The sequence below is a fragment of the Nomascus leucogenys genome, chromosome 3 (genome assembly GCF_006542625.1).
Source record: "Nomascus leucogenys isolate Asia chromosome 3, Asia_NLE_v1, whole genome shotgun sequence".
NCBI lineage: Eukaryota > Metazoa > Chordata > Mammalia > Primates > Hylobatidae > Nomascus > Nomascus leucogenys.
In genome coordinates this window covers 83,388,856-83,410,316 of record NC_044383.1, presented here as the reverse complement: position 1 = coordinate 83,410,316, position 21,461 = coordinate 83,388,856, and the positions used below count along the sequence as shown (strand labels likewise).

Genomic DNA, 21,461 nt, shown 5'->3' with positions numbered 1-21,461 from the left:
ATCCAAATAAATGCAATCAGAAATGAAAAAGGGGATATTACTTCCAACTTCACAGAAATACAAAAAAAAACCTCAAAGACAACTACAAACCTCTATGTGCACAAGCTATAATTTAGAGGGAATGGATAAATTCATGGAAACATACAACCTCCCAAATTGAACCAGGAAAAAATTTGAATCCCTATACAGACCAATAAGAAGTTCCAAATTTGAAGCAGTAAGAAAAAGCCTACTGATATAGTTTGGCTTTATCCCCACCCAAATCTCATTTTGAACTGTAGCTTTCATAATCATCATGTGTCCTGGGAGGGACCTGGTGGGAGGTAATTGAATTATGGGGGCCGTTACCTCTATGCTGTTCCTGTGATAGTGAGTGAGTTCTCATTAGATCTAAGGGTTTTATGAGGGGCTTTCCCCCCCGCCCCCCTGCCCCGCCACTTTGCTCTGCACTTCTTGCTGCCACCACGTGAAGAATGACATGTTTGCTTCCCCTTCTGCCATGATTGTAAGTTTCTTGAGGCCTCCCCAGCCCTGCAGAACTGTGAGTCAATTAAATCTCTTTGCTTTATAAATTACCCAGTCTCAGATATGTCTTTATTAGCAGCATGAGAACGGACTAATATACCTATTAACCTGAACATGCCCAGGACCAAATGGATTTACAGCTGACTTCTACCAGATATATAAAAAAGAGCTGGTACAATTCCTACTAAAACTACTTTTACAAACAAAGGAAGAAAAACTCCTCTGTATGTCTTTCTATGGGACAAATATCATCCTGATACCAAAACCTGGCAGAGACACAACAAAAAAAGAAAATTCAGGCCAATATCCTTGATGAACATAGATGTAAAAATCCACAACAAAATACTAGCAAACCAAATCCAGAAGCACATCAAAAAGCTAATCCACCACAATCAAGTAGGCTTTATACTTGAAATATAAGGTTGGTTCACTATACGCAAATCAATAAATGTGATTCATCACATAAAGAAAACTAAAAACAAAAACCACATGATCATCTCAATAGATTTAGAAAAGGCTTTTGATAAAAATCAACTTCCCTTCATGTTAAAAGCCCTCAACAAACTAGGCATTGAATGACTATACCTCAAACTAACAAGAGCCATCTATGACAAACCCACACCAACATCATACTGAATAGGTAAAAGCTTGAAGCATTCCCTTTGAGAACTAGAACATGACAAGGATGCCTACCCTCAGCACTCCTATTCAACATAGTACTGGAAGTCCTAGCCAGAGTGATCAGGAAACAGAGAGAAATAAAAGGCATCCAAATAGGAGGAGAGGAATCAAACTATCCCTGTTTGCAGATGATGTGATTCTATACTTAGAACTCTCCCATAGTCTCTGCCCCATATCTCCTAAATCCGATAAACAACTTCAGCAAAGTTTCAGGATACAAAATCAATGTACGAATATCAGTAGCATTTCTATACACCAACAACATCCAAGCTGAGAGCCAAATCAAGATTGCAATTTCGTTCACAATAGTCACACAAAGAATAAAATACCTAGGAAGACAGCCAACCGGAGAGGTAAAAGAGCTCTACAAAGAGAATTACAAAACCTTCTCATTGAAATTAGCGATGATACCAACAAGTGAAAAAATATTTCATGCTCATGGATAGGAAGAATCAGTGTCGTGAAAATGGCCATAGTGCCTAAAGCAATGTACACATTCAATGTTATTCCTATCAAACTACCAATGATGTTTTTCACAGAATTAGAAAAAACCTATTCTGAAATTCATATGGAACCATAAAAGAGCCCAAATAGCCAAAGCAATCCTAAACAAAAAGAACAAAGCTGTAGTATTGTTTGTAGTATAGTTTGAAGACACATTACCCAAGTTCAAACTATACTACAAGGCTACAATAACCAAAACAGCATGATACTGGTACAAAAACAGGCACATAGACAAATGGAACAGAATAGAGAGCCCAGAAATAAAGCTGCACACCTAAAACCATCTGATCTTTGACAAAGTCAACGAAAACAAGCAATGGGAAAAGACCATATTCAATAAACGATGCTGAAATAACTGGCTAGCCATATGTCAAACATTGAAACTAGACCCTTTTCTTTCACCATGTACAAAAATCAACTCAAGATGGATTAAAGACTTAAATGTAAAACCTAAAATGATAAAAACCCTGGAAGATAATCTAGGAAATACTATTCTGGACATAGGCCCTGACAAATATGTCATGACAAAGACACCAAAAGCAATTCCAACAAAACCAAAAATTGACAAATGGGACCTAATTAAACTAAAGAGCTTATGGACAGCAACAGAAACTATCAAAGAACACACCCCACAAAATGGGAAATTATTTTGCAAACTATGCATCTGACAAAGGTCTACTGTCCAGAATCTATAAAGAAGTTAAACAAATTAACAAGCAAAAAATAAACAACCCCATAAAAAAAGTGGGCAAAAGACATGAACAGACACATTTCAAAAAAGACATACATGCAGCCAACAAGCATATAAAAAAGTGCTCATTACTAATCATTAGAGAAATGCAACTTGAAACCACAATGAGATACTATCTCACACCAGTCAGAATGACTATGATTAAAAAGTAAAAAAATAACAGATGATGGAGAGGTTGCGGAGAAAAGGGAATGCTGATACACTGCTGGTGGCAATGCAAATTAGTTCAGTCATTGTGGAAAGCAGTTTGGCAATTTCTCAAAGAACTTAAAACAGTTTTACCATTTAACCCAGCAATCCCATTACTGGGTATAGACCTAAAGTATTACAAATCATTCTACCATAAAGACACCTGCATGTGTATGTTCACTGTAGTGCTATTCACAATAGCAAAGACATGGAATCAACTTAAATGACCATCGGTGGTATACAGGATAAAGAAAATGTGGTATGTATATACTGTGGAATACTACACAGTCATAAAAAAGAATGAGATCATGTCCTTTGCAGCAACATGGATGGAGCTGGAGGCTATTATCCTAAGCTAGCTAACACGGGAACAGAAAACCAAACACCACATATTCTCGCTTATAAGTGAGAGCTAAACACTGAGAATACATGGATGCAAAGAAGGGAACAACAGACACTGGGGCCTACTTAATGGTGGAGGTTGGGGGAAGGGAGAAAATTGAAAAACTACCTATTGAGTATTAGGCTTATTACCTGGGTGGGTGATGAAATAATCTGTATACCAAAACCTCATGAAACATAATTTACTTATATAACAAACCTGCACATGTACCCCTGAACCTAAAATAAAAGTTCAAAAAAAAAAATTCAATACTGAAACCTAAGTAGAGAGAAGTTAACACCAAGAAGGCTATATTATGGTCCATTAAAAGACAAAATTCCTATTCCATAATCTGCATACAATCTAAAGTGTTTTGCTGATTCAAAAGCCCCTCTGAATAATATGACCTTTCTGAAAGAAGAATACCTGACAATGTGAGTGAGGGTGTGTGAAATGTATAATTATATTAATGGAACTAAAAGGCCACTTTACAGATATTCTGTATCATCTTTGTAGTTTAGAATTAAATCCCTACTTTTTATTTCAGAAACAGACATTTCAAGTAATTACCTCTTTATCTTCTACATTACTCAATTTCATCACATTTAATACGCTTTTTAAAAAAGGCTGTCTTCTATGATTTGGCATCTTTGAAAATTCTCTGTGACTGCTAGTTGGCAATTAAGTGCAGTTGATATTGTCTCTTAAATAACAAAAGCAACAGTATTATTAGAAATATTCAAACCAATCAACAAATTGCTCATGGGCCTAAGTTGGTGTCTGTAACATTTAGACTTTACTGGGGGAAATTAAAAAAACAACACAACACAATTAAATTTATTTATATTCCCATTTATATGGAGATTCATACCATTATGTTTCAAAAGTATTAGTCACTTGTTAACTGAAAAAACATTGAAAAGAAAATTAAATAGGCATTGAAATAATGTATATTTAGAAATTAATATTTCAAAACATTCTGGCTAATAAATGTCCAGGTTTGCTATTTTATGTCCATATATGAAGCAGACTATCACACTCGTTAAGAGTCAAATATAGATTTCAATTCCAGATCTGCCATTTAGGAGCTATATGACTTCTTACTTATCCTCTGAGTTAGTGCAAATTACTTAGTCTTTGTTGTTTCCATATATGCAAAATGGTGATTTTAATAGTATGTATATATATGTGCACAATGGGTTGTTGTGAGGATTAAGTGAGATATGCATATAAAATCCTTTGCTCACCATGTGAATTACAAGAAGTGCTAATAAGTGGCATTTAATCAGCTATCACCATATTGTGTACTTTCATCTTCAAGAAAAACAGCAATCTTATTACCACATATAATTTGCTGCTGGAAATCAACCCCAAAGCTCTGGTAAACAAGATGTGTCTTCATTAGCCACATGTACTGACCATGAAGGTCCATTAGGCCTATGAATCTCTGTCCTTGGAGCAAATAATTAGAAAGCACTAAGAGTATACATAGGCCGGGCGCTGTGGTGTGTGTCTGTAATCCCAGCAATTTGGGAGGCCGAGGCAGGCAGATTACTTGAGGTCAGGAGTTCCAGACCAACCTGGCCAACTTGGTGAGACCCCGTCTCTACTAAAACTACAAAAATTAGCCAGGTTTGGTGGCATGTCCCTGTAATCCCAGCTACTCAGGAGGCTAAGGAAGGAGAACCGCTTGAACCTAGGAAGCAGAGGTTGCAGTGAGCCAAGATCGCACCATTGGCACTCCAGCCTGGGTGAAAGAGCAAGACTTTGTCTCCAAAAAAAAAAATATATATATAGATAGATAGATAGATAGATAGATAGATAGATAAATAGATAGATATAGATATATATGGTATATATATTTCTGATATATATATATATATATCAGAAACACTACATATACTTAAAGACTTTTAAATTTTAACAAATTGTCTTATAGCTTGGTCTTTGATCCTGAATCCAGAAGCATCCTCTCACTCCAGTTTGCACCCGCACATGGAGCACTACAGTGCCACATTGTCTCATGGTGGTAAAGTGCCAAGCACTCCTTGGCTCAGATGCCAGGGGAGGTCTGTTCTACATTGGAGGGACATCCAGGTGCCCTGCCCAGAGAGGACCCAGTGGGGCGCCAGGATGCATTCTACTCAGGAAACAACAACGGCCCCCACCACTCAGCTCTGGGGGTACCACCTAATTGGCTCCTGGTTTAGTGACAGCTTGGGAAACATTGTCATCCTCTCTTTATCAATATTTTAAGAGAAACAAACAAACTATGCTGACTTACCCGGAAATAGTCACTGCATGCTGCTAGGACTGCCTTGTGAGCATGGAATTTCTGTTCCTCAGCAATCAGGGTGATGTCGCAGAGGATGCCATCACTCCTCTGCTGATTCAGCGCTGCCAGGACACTGTCATTGTGAGATTCGGAGTGGCAGAGCCTCTGGCCCGTCAGCATTTCTTGAATACTACAAAGGAGAGCAATCGAGTCAATGTTTTTCCTTTTACCAGCCCTGTGGGCCTGCTGCTCCCTCATTCCTTGAACATCGACTGAGGCAACACGGGTTCCAGTGCACTCTATGAGTGTGACCATCTGTTCCCTCATTTTCTTTCTCTCCACCATTCTCTTGTTCTCCCTTTTTCTTATTCTCTCTGCTCCCCTCCTTGCAGGGTCTTTCTCTCTTTTACTGGTGCCTCTCTGTCTGCATTTGTGTTTGTGTGTGTTCATCTGTGGCTGCATACTGACCCAGGTGTCTGGACGTGCAAGCCTCTGTTTCTGGTCCCCATCCCTTCAGTGTGTGAACATCTCTGAGTGCAAAACTTCCTCTGGATGTGCATCTGGGCATGTGTATATGTGTGTGTGACCCTTCCCACTCTGTCCTCTCTAATTCCCTGATTCCTTCCCCACCTTTGTACCTTACCATGTCTCCCACAGGACACAAGACTCTGTTAACATATACAAGAAAACTGAGCAAATGTTAGGACAAGAAGGGCTGCAAGTGACCATTCCATGTAAAAGGCAATTAAACCAGAGAAGCTTATTATTAAACTTGGGAAATTGTGCACCATAAGAACATCAAAAGGAATGCATTGTAAATGAAAACAAATTTAAAGCTGAAAGTAAAATTTATCTATTATCAGCGTTTAGTTTCTATGTGTGATCATTATACTGGATTTATGAATGACTATATAATTTTCTTTTTGTTTCTACTTTGTGAGATTGCTAACCTTACATATTGTGAAACTTACCCCTTCACTCTCTACCCCAACCTAAAACATTTATCCTTGTGTCCTTTCAAAAGTCCTAGGTGAAGCTCTAGATCATTCTACAATAATACACAAGTAATGCCACAAACACAAAATGCAAACTTTCACTTTATAGACAGCTGTGGACATTTCCAGTTTATGTCAATGGGAATCTACACAGTGCTCTAAAATCTCAGAACTGGTATTGGACTAAGACAAGTGATCTGCCAGGAATAGGTTACTCCCAGAGTGAAAGCAAGAGCCACCAAGCCCTGGTTCTGGCCAGCAGATCCATCTCAAAGCTGAGTAAAAATACCGTTGGGATGATTAAGCATTGTCTCTCCCATGTTGGTAATTCTTGTATCCAACCCCTCCCTCTGACTGTGAAAGAGTTTCTCAGGGGAGCCAGAGTTGCCACCAGCCTAGTTTGCATGGTGGGTTTATTTGGCAGGGCTCTGCTCAGCCTGTAGTGCCAGTTGGCTGGTAAATTACAGTTAGGTACAAATCACCATCTTAAAATTAACCAACTACTTCCTGTGAAATGCCAGAAGGCAGTCATTAAGCTTTATTGGACAGTTTTGACTGGGAAGCATCAGAAATGTCAGAAATATGGAAAGAAAAAACTTGACAGACGGTGATGATATAGGAAGTTCCTGTGGGAAGGTGGGAGGATTATTTTCAGTTGAAATGTAGCAGTGAGTTTTGAAATGGTTACTGTCATTGAATATTCATCTAGTAGCTCAAGCTATAGGCAGACTTTAAAATCAGTAATTAAAAACCGCATTCAGAAGCATAAATAATTTTTTGCAAGTTTCTAAGCAAAGTCTAGAATGGAGATTAATTAGCATCACTCAATTAATTAGCATCTCAAATCAAGAAATGGAATAGTAATAGAAACATTGGATCGGCCAAGTAAAGCTTTAGGATAGTCTTTGAAAAATCTTTCCTAAAAGGATGACTTTATAATATATTTGAGAAACACATAGTGCTCACCATGTCCCATGAACTATTCTTAGTGATTTACAACGACTAGTTCATGTAATCTGCACAACAACACCGTGAGGCAGGTACTATTATTATCTCTATTTTACAGATAGAAAAACTGAAGGTCCGACATCTGGTATTTTGAGAACCTATCACCAAGAATATAATAATGTAACTCCTTCTCCTGCTTAAAGAAGAAAAAAAAAAGAGGTCAGGTACGGTGGCTCACGCCTGTAATCCCAGCACTTTGGCAGGCTGAGGCAGGTGGATCACTTGAGGTCAGGAGTTCGAGACCAGCCTGGCCAATATGGTGAAACCCCATCTCTACTAAAAATACAAAAATTAGCCACGCATGGTGGCACGCACCTTAATCCCAGCTACTCAGGAGGCTGAGGCAGAATTGCTTGAACCCAGTAGGTGGAGGTTGCAGTAAGCTGAGATCATGCCACTGCACTCCAGCCTGGGCAACAGCAGAGCAAGACTCTGTCTAAAAAAAAAAAAAAAAGACAATCATAAAGATCTCAAAAACCTATGCTTAAGGAGAAAAAATCATGTAAGTCCCTATTAACTTTATATTATGTATAATGAATCTCAAAATCAGCCTTTTAGAATAATATACATGAACAGAACATGACACAGCAGTAAGAAATGTTTGAAATTTTGCTTCAAAAACATTTATCTTCATACTGTGACTGAAAGTTTTGGGATAGAAAATAGATTCTAATCATTATAAACTTAGAAAATATATTTGAAACTTTCATAACTTATTTTCTCCCCTTTTATATCACCTTAAATGTTAAATAAATGTATATCAAAATTTCATTTGTAGTGGAGCCAAAGAATATATTAAGATAATTGCCTTAAAAACTTTCCTTACTCATTTTCCAAATATAGTGCCACAATTCCTGTCCTTATTATTAAGACTGAATCGGTATTTGCATTTTATATGTCTCTTGAGAGTGAATAAATCTTGCCAGAAAAAGAGCAGCTGTAAACTGAAATTTGGCAAAGAATAAAAGGCTCAGCTTTTAAACAATAGTGATGCTGCACAATTTCACAGGATCATTCAGCTGGGCTTGAAAATTCAAGCTTCAAGAAAACAACAAGCCAAATATTTAAGACAACAGTTGGCACAAGATCCCAAATATTTTGGAACCAATATGTTAGGGATCCTTAAAAGCAGAAACAAATATTCCAACATTTGGCAAGAAATAAAGGCCTCTTAATCAACAAATCATTATTGTATTCTGAAAGTAACTTCCCACTCAACTCTTGGAAGTAAATTTGTAAAACACCTCAATCCTCTAAATGTTAAGGCACACGTGGCCACAGAACATAGCTGGAAGGGAGCAGGCCCACTTCACCAAGTCAATAGTCATAAACCGGGGAGGAGATAGATCGAAGACTGTAATGCACTATGTCTAAATTAAAATGGGGAGCAGACACATGCTTGCAAACAGCTCCCTCAGCATCTAGAACGTATATCAAATTAGCAAACTAAGCCTCTCAACTTAGAGCAATGTCCCCCAATATTTTTGGAAATAAAGAAAAAGGAAGGAAAAGTATATCCTAAAACTTCTAAATTTCTGGAAAAAAGACTGAAAGCAAGAACCATATTTCTCAAGGAAACACAGATTTGAGTGTCATCCTAAAACTGGAAAAGGTCTCCCACAGAAGCCATGTTACCACCTCATAATTCATCGGTGAGTGCAGAGAGTGTCCTGGCTTCCCCAATGCAACCTCTCTCTCTGAGGGATGCCCTAGAACTGCATCAGTACAAAAGAGTATATGCTATATTAATACTATAGTAACACCCTATTGTATTATATTGTATCAATACAATAGTAATCCTCTGTTGTAGGGATACACCTATACAGTAGACACTAACCACACATGGTCACTGAGCACTTGAAATATGGCCAGTCCAAATTGAGATGTACCATACATGTAAAATGCACAATGAATGTCAAAGACAATATGAACAAAAGAAAGCAAAATAGCTCAATATTTCTGTACTGATTACATGTTTAAATTATAATATTTAGGGTATGTTGGGTTAAATAAAATATATTGTTAAAATTAATTTTATCTTTTTTAGGGCTGGGCATGATGACTCACACCTGTAACACCAGCACTTTGGGAGGCCAAAGTGGGCGGATCATCTGAGGTCAGGAGTTCAAGACCAGCCTGGCCAACATGGTGAAACCCTGTCTCTACTAAAAATACAAAAATTAGCCAGGTGTGGTGGCACATGCCTGTATCCCAGCTACTCAAGAGGCTAAGGCAGGAGAATTACTTGAACCCAGGAGGCAGAGGTTGCAGTGAGCCGAGATCGCGCCACTGCCCTCCAGCCTGGGCAACAAGAGTGAAACTCTATCTCAACAACAGAAAAAAAAATTTTTTTACCCTTTTTAATATAGCTACCTGAAATTTTAAATTATAGATATGCTTCTCATTATGGTTCTATTGGATACTCTACGAGTTCCCAGGGATATATGTCCCTCTATTTTTTTCCACCTGAACACTATAAGGGCTTTAGGCAACCCCCGTTAGGCTGCCTGTGCAAACTGCTGTCCCTGTATTTCACAGGGCCCCACATAGGCCCTCATGCAACAGTGGAAAGCCCCAGACTCCCTGAGCAGTAAGATAGCTTTTTAGTAATGCCAGGGAGCAACCATTTGATCAGCCATATGTCAGTATCCAGTAATGGGGAAATAAATAAACGAGGTCTCAGGAAAGAGGATTATTCATAACTTTAAGCCTTTAACTTTCATTCTGGAATTGATCACAAAAACTAATAAATCAAATGCAGAGAATGATGTTCATTATATCATATTCCCTACTCAGACTGAATCACTGCTTTAGTGCAAATTGCTGCTCTGAGGTCACAGAGTTAACATTTTTGGCCACAGAAATCCTATAGGGTTTGATGTTCATGGAAAGAATTTTGACTAAGTTCAGTCAGTTTTAAAGTTGTAAATTCCAAAAACAGCTATATGGTTTTAAACATCTGCATTTCAAATTTTAAAATTCAAGTCAATTTCTACGTCAGTGTTTACCTACAACCTGGATATATAAAAAATATGCAGTAGTTTTTAAGTAAGACTACCAATAAGGTGTTACACACTTACATATTAAAAACAACCAAGTGGCATAAAGATTCTCATTTCTTAACTAGGCTACTTTACACAAGAAAGAAAAAATCTGGACAAAAAAAATCTGACAGTAATAATTATGCATAATTATCTCAATTCAGTCTATTGGTGAACTATCAAGTGAGTGTCTTAAATCACTTAAATTATGTAGTCAAAATCCTTTCATGAAAATTAAAGTCATTAATATTTTAAAAATTATATTTAAGGTGGCAAGATATTAAAAGACCCTATAATAAAATAATTTCATTTCTATAGAACACTTTATAATTTATAAACACTTTAAAATGAACTTGATCAATTAATAGCAATGGTCATAGTAATAAGCAAAGAAGATACAGTATGCTTAGACAATTATTAAATAATGAAAACTCTGTAGAAAGGAACTTAATTATAAATGAATAGTTTTGTTTCCTTCCTTCCCTCATTCATTTATCCAACAAATATTTATTAAGCCTGTGCCAGGTGTTGTGCTGGATACCGGGGATAAAATGGTGAGCAAACCATATGTGGTAGCAGCTCTCATGGAACATTCAGTGTAGTGGGGCAGTTACATATTAATCAAATAATCTGGCCTCCCTAAAGAAATAATACTTGAGCTGCTGGCTGAAGGATGAGAACAAGTTAATCTGTTAAAAATGAAAGAGAAGGTTTTCCAGGCAGGAGAACAGCAAATGCTATGATCCTGTGGCAGGAGGGAGCATGGCCCTCATAGAGTGTCTACAGAAAGTTAACAGCTAGGGACAAAGGAGAACATGGTGCAGGTAAGGCCCGAGCAGCAGAGGCCTGAGCCCACTTGTGCAGGAATTCTGGGCCAGGTTATCCTAAGGGCAATGGGAAGTCACAGAAAAGGTCACTCAAGCTGTAGTACCAAGAGCAGGAGGGGAGACTGGGCCAGACTAGAGCAGACCTGGAGTGTGGTTGTGGTTCAGGTGAGTGATGAAGTTGGGCCTTGGAGCCCAAGGAGCATTTGGATGAAGTTTCAGAAAGGTGAATGGGATTAAAAGCTATTTAGAGGGCAAATCTACAGGTCTTGGTGTTAGATCATATATGGAGGTGAGTGGGAGGAAGATTTCCAGAGGACGCCTACATTTCTGGCTTATACAACTTGATATTTCCAGAATAGGAAACAAATGAAAGAGGATCAGAATTGTAGAATAGAATGATGATGAATTTGGTTTGGGACATGTTAAGTTTGAGTTGTCTTTAAGACATCAAAGCACAGATGTCAAATATGTAGTTTGATTCATGGATCTGGAACTCAGAAAGGAGTCTTTGCTAGAGATGTAAATCTGCGACTCATCTGCATAGGGAAGGTGACAACACAGCTGTATATCAAGAACATGGCTGAGAAACAAGCAACACTCAAAGGTTGCTGAGAAGACATGAAAGATCAGTTTGAAGCACAGAGGCAGGTTTGGGCCTAGTTGTGGGAAAGTATTGCCTCTTGAGTGGCAGGGAATCAGTGGACCAGAATCACATACTAAAACTCTGGGCACTTTTTGGCTTGTTGAATCTAAAGACTTTTGTGGAACTGGTCTCCACTAGACAAGGTAGGCATGGAAAAATGAATAGCTCGGTTCATCTGGATTGGGGTTTTCTCAAGCAAATGCATCAAAAATACAGGAAATGAGAGAACTTAAGGGTTTAGCAACAGTGATAGAATCTAAACTGCTTAAGAAGGAAAATGAGGAAAGGAAAGACGGGATGGGTTGGTAGAAAGTAGCAGGGCCAGAAAATGAGACATTACAATGAGGTCAAAGTTCAACCATACTTTGAAAAAGGAGAGGAGGCTGTGGTAAGAGTAAAATGGCTGATAGCGTGATTTCAGAAACAGAGCAATTACTGAGGATGACAAGGTCTGAGGTGTGGCCATGAAACTGGGTGGCTGAGTGCAGGGAGAAGGTCTTTGGAGATAAGCAGATTTAGGGTCCAAGGACCATGAAGCAGACATATCCTACATGCTGACATGAGGGCCCTGGGGGTGTAGTGAGGGGTTTGTGATGAGGAGGAAGACTGCAAGCCAAGTGCCGAAATGCTCAGTGAATAAACAATGACCCCGACTACAGTTAGAAAGAGGAGAGAGATAAAGGGCACCATCTTCAGAAGAGCATGTCTTTGTTGTTTTTGTGGCTGCAGCTTTCTCAAACAATTTGTGGAGTAATGGTCTAGAAGCAAAACCATGCCCTAGGAGGATGACAATCTCTCTACCCATCCTTGAAATACATGGGATGTGAGGAAATAATAATGCCACTACTTTGAGAGGGCTACAAGGGAAATGGTCCTCAGAGGAGGATGGGTCTCAGTGAAATCGGAGGCAAACAGAGCTTTTCAGGACAAGGTGATGATACAGCAGAGCATGTGGTTGTGTTGTGACACTTCCACATGGCACAGTGGGAGAGTCTGAGAGGTGGGGAAGGGAGGACTCTGGGTTGAAGCAGAGAAGGAGAGAACATCATAGAGGTTATTGCACTGTGGAAGACAGATGACCGTGGGGTGGGAGTTGATTAATAAGAACGGGATGGCAGACTTAAAAGTAAAAAATTATTTTAAGTATGCACACTGATCCTGGTAGCCAGAAATAAATAACTTGGCTGAGGTGGTGACAGACAGACACCATGGTCTCCATGTGCTGTATTGGTTGGATGCCAGGTCTAGAACAGGGTTTCTCAGCCTCAGTATTATTGACATTTTGGGCTAGATTTTTTTGTTGTTGTTTTTGTTTTGTTTTGTTTGTTTGTTTTGTTTTGTTTTTTGCTGTAGGGGGCTGCCCTATGCATTGCAAGATGTTTAAAATGATTCCTGGCCTCTACCCAGTAGATGCCAAACGTATCCACAATCCCAGTGACATCCAAAAACACTGTCAGATATTACACAACGTACCCTGGTGGCAAAATCATCCACCATTGAGAATCACTGGTTGAGAGCAACAGACTCACATAGGGAGTGCAGAGGCGTTACACCTGCTACAGCAATGTCACCAGTTCTCAACACATTTCTGGAACAAATCACCTCTAATAGCTTCAGAGTCACGGAAAGAAGCTGGTCTCATTACTTAACAGACACCCAATTCTTAAGAAAAATGTATTCCCCAGGTTTATCATCTCTCTTATTCTTTGCTCTGAAGATATTTTGACTGTTCCCTGAGAGGATGATGCAGATTTACCTCCAGTGAGACTATTCAAATGAATGCCATGCATTTTCTCATTGGCTGCCCCTCAGTTTCTGGAATGTGCCAAGCTCCTTCCTGCCTCAGGGCATGCCCCCCTTCAAATCTCAGGTATACAGCCTTTCTCAGGAAGGCATTTTCTTGCTCTGTCTATCCTGTACTTTTCCTTCAGAGCACTTTCACCATTATTTTTGCGTCGTTACTGGTGTGCTTATTTGTTTAATGTCTGTTTTTGCCATAGAATATACATTTTAAGAGGGAAGGAACCTTATCTGTTTTATTCATAGCTGGGTCCTCAGCATGAAGCAGAGTGTTTGGTTTAATTAATATCTATTAAATAAATGAATTATTAAAAGGAAATGTTGTGAGCATTTCAAGAATAAGCATTGTACTCCCCAAAGTGATTGCCTTAGAAGGGGCTCTCCCTCTCTCTCTCTCTCTCTCTCTCTCATTCTCTCTCTCTCTATATATATATATATACACACACACACACATCTCTCTATATATATACACATCTATATATATAATTTACACACACATATATTATATATATATACACACACACACACGTATGTATAGATTTTTGATTCTTTATTTATGTCATATACCTTTATAGTAGCATACCTTATGTTTGAGGGAAGTTAGCATCCTAAATAAGAAAAAAAGATGAAAAAATAGTATCATTCAAAGAATCAGGAAACATATTTAGGTTTGACAAATAACTAGGTCACAGCAGTTAGTCCTTGTGCCACCACAGTAAATTCACAAAAACTCTGACTAGTTTGATGATTCCTTCAAATATGCATTAAGCCCCTGCTTTGTGCTTGATCCTGGAACGTGCAATGTACCTATTTCAGGGCTCACTAAAGCACGCGAGGACATATCCTGCAGGGCATACCTGAGGCAGCGTTCAGACGGCATTTTCCAGCTGGGTTCCTCAGGTTCTCAGCCTTAGAAGTGTGCAGAGGAATCAGCAAGCATTCCAGCTGAATAAAAAGACAAGAGAAAAGGGTGCATTGAGCTAAATGCAGAAAAGCACACTCTGGGTCTTCCTGATGCTAAAGTTTCTGAATTTCAGGGAGGCAGCTTGGAGAGTTTTACTGTCCACATAAAACATTCTGACACAGTGCTCCTTTAACAAACAATTAATTGTTCTGGATATTTTTAAGTGTTTTCACACTATTGAAGCTTCAAGGACTAGGAAGTAAAATATGTCTCAGAATTAACAATAGTATTTAAGTGTTGAAGTAAAAATTAAAACAAGAGATGGGATGGCCAAAGGAAAAAAATTAAGATTGGATAAAATAAAGATACAATGATCTAAACCAAAAATACTAGTTGACTTGTCATTTATAGAGATTTTATTTCCCTTCCAAATATTATTAGTGGAATTAAATTAAAATCAAGTACCTCATGGCTAAGTGTCTGCAGAAATATAATTTTCCATTCGAGAAGCAGATTTCTGAAAAGTAGGTGGAAAAAATAACATATAGAGAGAATAAAAATCAGTAGGAAATGAAAAATGGATTCTTATAGGGGCTTCAATATTGCATAATTGAAATACGTAACAGGATGCAGTTGTCAGGCTTGAAATTGCTCCTTGGCTATTCAAGCGCACTTATTCATTTAGTCCCTGCCCCCGTCGCCTGTCATTGTTTTTAATCATTGGAGTAACTCTGACTAGAAAAATAAATTATTTGAATAGTCTGGGTCTTGGTCCATGACCACACTTTACAACCCTCAGTAGAGGGTCTAGCTCCCATTTTCTAATACACCCAAGTGGCTAAATTAATTATAATCTGTCTCAATTTTATTTTGGAAAGCAATAACAGGATGAAAATGCTTATGAAAGGAACATGTTAAGCTGTGCCTATTTCTGATGATTTGTATAAAAGAGAGAGCTATGATTTACAATCTGAGTGAAATATAATATTTGTTATATTGTGTACAAACCCTCAATTGGTATGACTGCATAATACTTCATATAGTATATCATAGTTGGTTAAGTATTCCATTTTATTGAACATTAGGTTGTTGAGTTGCTTTCAACATTTTTCACACAACTATATTTTTGTTTCTTATTTTCTTTTTTTAATTATTAAAAATAGTAGGTCTCTACTTCCATTTATTTCTAACTTAAGTCTGGACAAACCTAAAAGTGAGTGTCATTTTTCAATTGCTCCATTATGACTGAGCAGCACGGGCAGTCAGAATAATTCAAGCCACGTTGTTTAATTAGCCAAGAGACTTGCTTAGCAACCTAATGTTGCTACAGTGTCCTTTCAGAATCTAGGTTATAAACTCGTCTTTTGTAGCCTAACACAAACTCCAACAGGCATGGACACTTGAGCTTTAAAACTGCAAAGAATATTTATTACTATAGCTTAAACTTTCTGAAAATCCAGTGTTTTTAAAACACTCCCAACAATTGAATGGAGAGCAAAAATCCTAAAGTTAAAATAATCTCAAATTAAATGGCATCTAACTAATAAATCTAACTTGATATGTTTCATTTCAAACATGGTTATTAAAAATAATAAGATAGATGAAATTCTCTTTTACAGACATTTATCGTTTGGAGACCAACTCACTAAATCAGGTGTTTTCTAAAATTGTTGAATCAGAATCCACTATATACTACAAAGCTTAGGGGAATGGACACCATTTTAAAGGCGAATTAATTAGGTGCCCACCAGTGGTAGACTGGATTTTAAAAATGAAACATATGAGAAATACAACAGACAAACCAACCAACCAACCAAGCGACAACAAAACAGGTCTAACCTGGAGTCATACTCTAATTTTTTCTATTTTCCTCCCTTTCTGATCCTTTATCCCACTTTCTTTTTCTTCCTCTTCCTTCTCCTTCTTCTTTGTCAAATAGAGGATTGAGTTATTATCATTGATCCATACAAAGTCCCTCTCTCATTTATTTTCTTTAATTCCCACCCCCCATTTCTATTCCCCGTCTTCCCATACGCAACCTTCCTAATATGTTTGATATACATCTTTTTGTTTGTACTTTTTAAAAAAAATTAAAAAAAATTTTAAAAAATGTGGTACATATATACCATGGAATACTATGTATTAATAGCCATAAAAAAGAAGAAAATCTTGTCCTTTGCAGCAATATGGATGCAGCTGGAGGCCATTATCCAAAACGAATTAACGCAGGAACAGAAAAACAAATAACACGTGTTCTTCTCACTTACAAGTGAGTTAAGCATTGAGTATCCCTAGGCATAAAGACAGGAAACACAAACATTGGGGACAACTAGAAGGGGACTGGGGGCATGGGCTAAAAAACTCCATTGCTTGTTACCTGGGTGATGGGATCATCCGTATCCCAAACCTCAGCATCATGCAATATACCCATGTAACGAACCTACACATGTACATGCTAAATCCAAAATAAAAGTTGAAATTTTTTTTTCAAAAGGTGAGTTAAAATGAGTTAAGGATTAATCACCACTGGAAAAGGTTTGTTATATTTACTATTTTTACTACATATTATTTACTATTTATTATTCCCTATGTCCTCCATATATTTATATACTTGATTAAAATGTATATATTGAATTAAAATTTTTAGCAAACACATTTGTTTTTGTTGTTTTGTTTTTCTGTTGAGACAGAGTCTTGCTCTGTCGCCCAGGCTGGAGTGCAGTGGCGCGATCTCGGCTCACTGCAGGCCCCGCCTCCCGGGTCCACGCCATTCTCCTGCCTCAGCCTCCTGAGTAGCTGGGACTACAGGCGCCCGCCACCACGCCCAACTAATTTTTTGTATTTTTAGTAGAGACAGGGTTTCACCATGTTAGCCAGGATGGTCTCGATCTCCTGACCTCATGATCCGCCTGTCTCGGCCTCCCAAAGTGCTGGGATTACAGGCGTGAGCCACCGCACCCAGCCCATATATTTGTTTTTATAAAAAGTTTCTCTCACCATAAATAGAGTGAACAACATGGCTACTTGTAAGCTCCAGGCAGATACCCCTTCTCCCTCTTCCCACCTCCTTGCACTTTTTCCCATGCCTGGTACGTGGATTAACCCAAGGCTGTTTACCCCTACAGCCCAGGGAGATCCAGGCCAGTCTCCTGCAGTTCCCCTCCTCAGAATCCAGAAATAATCAGAGCTGAGCCAGCTGAGTGGAGCATTAGGAAGCAGAGCAATATGGAAAAAGGCCAGAGTTGCTCTCCAGGTAGCCAGCATTTAGGGCTGCTCACACACTCTCAAGAGAGAGAACTGCATTTATCACAAACCCCAAGGGAGTGCTATGCGGGGCTGGGAGCAAATGAGGTGGCTCTTTTTCTGTCACTTAAGAGGATCACCTTTGAGATCTCTTTCAACTGTGACCATCTACAATCTTCTGAGCCATTGGCAGGACAAAGATTCTCTTCCAGACCAAATTCTAGTCGGGCTCCTCTGAGCTCTTTTTCAAGTAGGCCCTGTCCTTGGGCATGTCCTCAGGAGCTTTGTGGTCAACCACTGAATAATGAAAATAGTATTTTGGTGAAGAGAGAATTTATTGATTTTACTGAACATTTAAAGACAAGGAATATATAAAAATAGTTAAGAAAACATGTTAAAATTTTAAGTATCCATCAGCCTCTCAGTTCAGCTTAATGAATCCAGGAAGGAGGAAGGGATTTGCCTCTATTGCATAACTACTATAAAAAAGCAAGGCAGGGAGGGTACCAGAATAGCCACCCCAAAACATGCCTCCTTAGCACATGGATCATTTTGACCTAAAAGCCATTGAGAAGCAGCAGATGCAGCAGTAGCTGTAAACACAGGGTACCGTTATCCTTTTGCAAAGAAAATTTACATTTATAAAAAACATTTTCATAATTTCTTTTTGTAAATGAAGGTCTCTTCCTCTCCTGGACCAGGAAGGGAGGACTCCTAACTCTTATCAATGGAGAAGGTACTGACTTCAATCTGCACAACAAACCTTACTCAACAATTCTTGTTTACAGTACTTTTCCTGGTCCTCTTTCTGTAACTTGTCTTTCCCATCCAGAAGCCCCAAACCCCTTTTCCTTTGATTATCCTAAGATCGTATATAAGGCCAAGTTCTAACCACTCCTTTGGGTTAGTCACCACTGGGTGCACCCATGTGTATCTGTGATGAACATGGAAATAAATTTCTGTTTGTTTTCTCTTGCTAATCTCTTGGTTGTCCCCCATATGGAGGCCCTGCTGAAAAATCTAAGATAGATAGAGGAAAAAAGATTCCCCCCCCTACAACAGGCATAGTGGTTTCCATTTAACAGTGTAAAAGTTCAGCTACTGTAGTAACTTCTCAAAGTGAGTAATGACCCCCAAAAGACTAGTACCACAAATTTCAGTCTTTGTGATTAAAAATACAACCAAATAAATCCAGCTTGCAAACAAAAATAAAACACACATTTTACAAAATGAAGCTGTTTGCACATATCGATATGCAGCTAGGCTAGGGTAGTTTCTTATCTTTCCCAAGACTCAATTTCTTCATTTTCTAAAAATACAGATAATACCACCTTATCACAGGGCTGTATAGTGTATGTAGTGTACCTAGTGCAAAGGCTGACATATCACAGGGTCTCAGCAAACATCGTGTGTCTTCTTTTGTTATAGAATACAAATATGAATCATGTAGTGATTTGCTCCAGTGACAGGTATCTCGTGAATTTTTTCTTTTGTTTCACTTTTTGCTAATGTAGCTCATATGCCAAATACTAGTGTTTTTAATACCAAAAATGTGTATAGCAGCAATCCTTCAAGGACTGTTCTCAAGACAACTTTACAGCTGGTGAAGACTCAGACCCCCGTCTCCAAGCTCTCCAGAGGAAGCTGGGCATTTACCCCCAGAAACACAGCAAACATTTCTTAAAATATAGCAATTTTTTCACATAATTGAAATTATTTACCACCCTCACCCTTAGGAAATACTCATTAGTGGAATGTCCTCCATTTCTGGTAAGTCTCTTTTCAAATATAATCTGGTACATAGGATTGATGGGGTCTAACCTCTTTATAGTCTTTATTTTTATTAAAATATTTCAAAGTTGCTAGAGTCTCACTTGGGTTTTTTTGAAGTCAAACTAGAAAATATATTTACACAGACAAAATAAATATCTTATTAAACCATAATAGTGAGCAAGTGAAACATGATTAAGCCTTCCAAACTAGCTGGCTAGCTTTTAATTACTTATTTCTAGTTGATCTTAAAACCACCACTGGCAAGTCACATGACCGAACAATACATAACTAAACTCCCACTAGTTACCTTATGGGTAACATCTCTGACTATGGGTCACGGTAGTAACGGTGCTTATAGTTATTTTTCAGAAACTAGGGGGCAGCTTTTGTCTAGTTCAAGCCAGTTGAGACCTTCAACTTCACAAGTTGTTTGCACAGGTTGGGCCTGCAACAGCTGCCTGAAGAGGGACCTTTTTGATATCAGAGAGCCAAAAACTCCATTATCACATTATGCTAGTGCCACCATTTTCTGCACATATATCCTATGAAGAACCATATAGCTCAATTACCCTTGTGCAGAAGCCCTAATTACCTCACCTTTCCGACTCACCAATCATCTTTCCCTATACTTTAGACTACCCCACTTTCTGTCACATACATACCTCCATGCCCTATTTTCAGAGAGGTGGATCTGAGATTTATTTCCCTGGCCCTGCACATTGCAGCGTTGTGAATAAAATCTTTTCTTTTTTTGCAAAAACTGTCACCACAGTGATTGGCTTGCTGCATACAGGCAGAACGAGCCTAGCCAGTAACAAAAGGGTGAGGAAAAAAGTAAGTGTCCTATAGGTCTTGATGACATATAAAGAAAGAAGGACTAGACAAAGTAAGTTAGTTTAACATAATCAATAAACATAAGATACTAAAAATTAAGCTACCTTAGTTATGTGGATGCATACCAATCCTACCAACATATAAGAGACTGGTGAAGAACTCAACTCTGACCTTTTTCTTCTCTTCCCCAAATTCCTATCTAAGGGGTCTGGGGAGTCATGCCCTACAAACCGTAAAATCTCATCCGAGGGGTTTTATTTAACCCTATATAACATGGCTTACTTTCCAACCTGACTCTGGCACAATATCACATGGCAGATAAAGAAGGAAATCAAAATATTTTAACCCCAAATATGTTTTATTTGCCATGTCTTGAAATAGTCCTCCAAAGCTGACTCTTGTGGGGAAAATCTACATTCTGAAGAGAATCCCCTTCCTTGTCCTTCATTTTTTTCCTGATCCAGGAGACAACTGACTTACAATCTATTCTTTCCGAAGCCTCTACCTGGGGACTACTTCTGTATAATGAGAACATTGGTCTCCACAACCCCTTACCTTAACCCAAACATTCCTTTCTGTTGATTCTAGGTCTTTAGACAATAATTAAACTCTTTCAACCAAATGCCAATCAGAAAATCTTTGAATCTACCTATGACCCGGAAGCCCCCGCTTCCAGCTGTCACACCTTTCTGGACCAAACCAATGTACATCTTACATGTATTGACTGATGCCTTATGTCTCCCTAAAATGTATAAAACCAAACAGTATCCTGAACACCTTGGGCACATGTTCTCAGGATCTCCTGAGGGCTGTGTCAGGGGCCCTCGCTCATATTTGGCTCAGAATAAATCCCTTCAAAATATTTTACAGAGTTTGACTCTTTTTGCCAACACTGGTTTATTCTTGCTATTATCACATATTTGTTTAATAATGTTTTAGTGTAATACTCCAATAATACCTTATAATTGTTACAGAGAAAAACAAACAGAAGTTTATTAACATGTTCAACATAAATACATGTGGGAGCCCCCAGTGATGAGTAACTCAAAGGAGTGGTTAGAACTTGGCCTTACATACTATCTTAGG

General features: G+C 38.4%; 1 protein-coding gene across 5 annotated transcripts in view; it reads right to left on the bottom strand.

Annotated features, from left to right (window-relative positions):
• The window catches only part of KLHL32 (kelch like family member 32), a 227,001-nt gene that overhangs the window by 169,496 nt on the left and 36,044 nt on the right, over positions 1–21,461 (bottom strand). For 4 of the 5 annotated variants that reach the window (XR_004029329.1, XM_003258357.4, XM_030809480.1 and 1 more), the window contains exons 2-3: positions 14,479–14,566; positions 5,317–5,497 (exon numbers count right to left, since the gene is read on the bottom strand). Coding sequence is in view for 3 of the 5 variants with exons in the window: in XM_003258357.4 (XP_003258405.1) it covers positions 5,317–5,497; positions 14,479–14,501 (204 nt within the window). In the remaining 2 variants the exon portion in view is untranslated. Of the gene's footprint in view, positions 1–5,316; positions 5,498–14,478; positions 14,567–14,990; positions 15,043–21,461 lie in introns of all 5 variants that reach the window. The other variant, XM_030809478.1, reaches the window with a different exon arrangement.